At 42.8% G+C, this 3,364-nt stretch overlaps 1 protein-coding gene across 1 annotated transcript; it reads right to left on the reverse strand.

The window, feature by feature from the left end:
- Positions 1-563: 563 nt before the first annotated feature.
- LOC123458845 (lysine-rich coiled-coil protein 1-like) lies at positions 564-1,342 on the reverse strand. Its single transcript, XM_045144606.1, has one exon. It carries the CDS (start codon positions 1,233-1,235, stop codon positions 564-566), a length of 672 nt encoding a protein of 223 aa, XP_045000541.1. The 5' UTR covers positions 1,236-1,342.
- Positions 1,343-3,364: the final 2,022 nt, after the last annotated feature.

Raw genomic sequence — 3,364 nt, forward strand, 5'->3', positions numbered from 1 at the left:
AATTTGTGTGAAGATGCTGAAACTTTTGGAACTATATGTAAGATAAGCTTATTATAATGTATTTCATTCTCCAACACTGCAAGTTAGATCTAACAAAGGAAGTCTAAATTGCTTCATAGAAAACCAGTGAGCATAAAAATACCTGACACAAAACTAAAACAAACCCAACCAAAACATAGATTCTGCAAAGTGTTAATCCTCCAATTTAAAATAAATGGTCTCCCATGGGAAAATAATTCCATCACAGCAATTTAACAAAAAGCAGCACCACTCTCATAAAGGGAAATTATATGTAAGAAAGATGTAATGACGCTTTTAGAAAATGTAATTTTCATATTGGTAAACAAGCAAACTAAATACTTTGTGCTCACTGTACCTCTTGACATAGGAAAAGTGGCATGAGTATCATGAAACCAAGCTCCTCAAATATTTTTCAATTTAATCCCAGGAGAACCAATTGAAGAGTTTCAAAATCCAAGGATAGACTGGTCCCAGAGCATTTCTTCCTCCATTCTTTCTTCACCTTGTTCCTTCTTCTCCTTTCTGCGCTTGCGGTCCTCTCTCTAAGAGGCTTCATCTCGGGTTTTTCTCTCTTTTCGAGTCTTAAGCTTTTCTGTACTGACTGGTTCAGTTTCTGTTTCTCCCTTCAGTTTCTTTCTTTGGATGCTCTTTTGTTTGTTTAAATCCACTTCCTCAGAGCTTCTTTTTCTCTCATGCTTGGGCCGCTCTTTCTCAGTTCTTTCTCTGTCTTCCTCTAGGTGCCTTTTCCTTTTTGGATGCATATGTTTATGACTGGCATGAGAGTCGCTGGTGCTGTAACCTGAGCAGCGGTGTTTGTGAACTCCAAACTCTAGGCTGTGTGAGCCACAATTGTATTCTCGCTGACTAAAGTTCAGGGGCACTGTTTTTTCTGAGAAATAGTCCCTGCTAAACTGACAGTAACCCAGAGAGTCTAGTGACAGCTTGCTGTCGGCAGCTGGGAACCGGTTCTCTACGGTTTGTGAAATACTGCATGATCTTGGGTGGGTCTGGATGGTTCCAGATGAAAATCCTGGGTCAAACATTCTGTACCTGGGTCTGGAATCAGCCTCTTCTCTGGACCTACCATTTCTTAAATAGTCCTCTCTCATCCTTCTGAAAGAAGTCTCTGGCTCTAGGCCTCTGGCTTTCTGTGCTTTAATGTAATTTTCAAGTTCATCTTGAAAACAGTCACAGGACTTGTTTGAATGCTTCATTAGGGTGACAAAAAGGGTTTTTCTTTATCAGACTGACAGCTTGGTAGAGAAATTTGATCATATTCACCCACTAGTTGCTTCAGTTTTTCAGCATGAACTTGCCCCAAAGGAAGACTGTACCATGAGGTAGGCATCTACTTTTGTCCAGTATCTTATCCTCCTTCACCTTCTCCGAGCAGGGGTGGCGTCTACAACTACTGCCCCCTCCCCGCCAAGGTGCCGGCCAGGGAAGAGGCTGCGGGGGAGATGGCGGAGGGATGCACTCCAGGAGCCCAACCCATGAGGTGGTACCACCACACATAGAACGAGTCCTCCCACCTAATGCCTAATGTGGAGAAGGCCTCACAGGCGTGCATGACCAAAGATTTGTTTCCATGGAGATTGTATTCTTTTCAATATTTTATTTGTTTATTTAGGATAGACAGAATGGGAGTGCCAGAGCCTCTAGCCACTGCGAACAAACTCCACACACATGTACCATCTTGTGCATCTGGCTTTATGTTAGTACTGGTGAATCAAACCCAGGTTCTTAGGTTTTCCGGGCAAGTTCCTTAACCACTGTGCCATCTCTCCAGTCCTCCATGGAGATTCTTAATCCTGTCAAGCAGACAACCAGAGATGAACTATCATCCACTGGATAATGCATACCTCTGTACTTTCACTAACCTTTAGCTAACCCTACCATATCCTTTTAAAAATTGTTTTTAATTTTCTTTTTATTTATTTGAGAGAGTGAGAGAGAAAGAAGCAGAAGGTGGGGGAGTAGAGAACGGGCACACCAGGGCCTCCAGCCACTGCAAACGAACTCCAGATGCATACATCACCTTGTGCATCTGGCTAACGTGCGTCCTGGGGAATTGAACTGAGGTCCTTTGGCTTTGCAGGCAAATGCCTTAACCACTAAGCCATCCTTGCAGACCCATATATCCTTTTAGGATATGTGTATGCAACTAATGACAACAGTATAACCATATTCACTCTCTCAGTCCATATCTCTCTCTCAAATATATATATATATATTTTAAAGTTCAAGTTCCTCAACTACATAGTGAGTTAGAGACCAGTGTGGGCTACATGTCAACACATACATACATATGTACATACTATAGACACACATATGTATAAAAAAAGGAATCATATAGTCTTTCACTGGGATCTAATCCAGGGCAAAAAACAGACAGGAAGCCCGGCATGGTAGTTCATGCCTGCCATCCCCACATTTGGTAGGATAATGTAGGGGGATCACTATAAATTTGAGGTTTGCCTGGACAACAGACTGCATGAGTGAGTTTCAGGCCATCCTAACCTAGAATGTGATCCTGCCTAAAAAAAGGTGGGTAGGCAGGAGGGATTGACCAGGTAGGACTTAGGATGTAACTTGGTAGAGTGCTTTGCTTCTATCATACAAAAAACCTTGGGTGCTGTCCCCATCACCAAATAACACTCCGTATAGTAGAGGACAGCTGTAATCACAACACTAAAGAGGTAGAGGCTGGAGGGTCAGAAGTCCACAGTCATCCTTAGCTACATATTGAAGTTCTTACCCAGTAGGGTCTCCTAGTCCAGGCTGACCTGGAACTTACTCTGTAATCCCAGGCTGGCCTCAAACTCACAGCAATCCTCCTACCTCTGCCTCCTGAGTGCTGGGATTGAAGATGTATGCCACAGCACCTAGCACATTATTGAGGTTTTTAAGAAATATTTTAGGTCTGATGTGGTGGCACACATCTTTATTCCCAGCACTCAGGAGGCAGAGGTAGGAGATCGCCATGAGTTCAAGGCCACCCTGAAAATACAGAGTGAATTCCAGGTCAGGCTGGGCTAGAGCGAAACCCTAACTTAAAAAAAAAAAAAAAAGTTCCTTTAATAAGGATTGTCTCTGTCTCATAAGGCGATGGATTACTTAAACAGAGAAGGAGATTGAGATACTGCTCAGCCAAAGCAAAAATGATAATACCTACCACAAGGGTTATCCTAGGACCGAGGCAGGAATAGAAAGTACACAGAACCCCATGGGTTAGTAACAGCCTATTAATAACAGCTACATTTAGTTTTTGTTTGTTTGTTTTATGAGGTAAGGTCTCACTCTAGCCCAAGCTGCCCTGGAATTCACAACGTAGTCTCAGGTG

This window comes from Jaculus jaculus, chromosome 2 (genome assembly GCF_020740685.1).
Source record: "Jaculus jaculus isolate mJacJac1 chromosome 2, mJacJac1.mat.Y.cur, whole genome shotgun sequence".
Taxonomy (NCBI): domain Eukaryota; kingdom Metazoa; phylum Chordata; class Mammalia; order Rodentia; family Dipodidae; genus Jaculus; species Jaculus jaculus.

Bases quoted from the DNA above. Each gene is read 5' to 3' on its own strand.
- LOC123458845 (XM_045144606.1), bottom strand. From the start codon at position 1,235: ATGAAGCATTCAAACAAGTCCTGTGACTGTTTTCAAGATGAACTTGAA.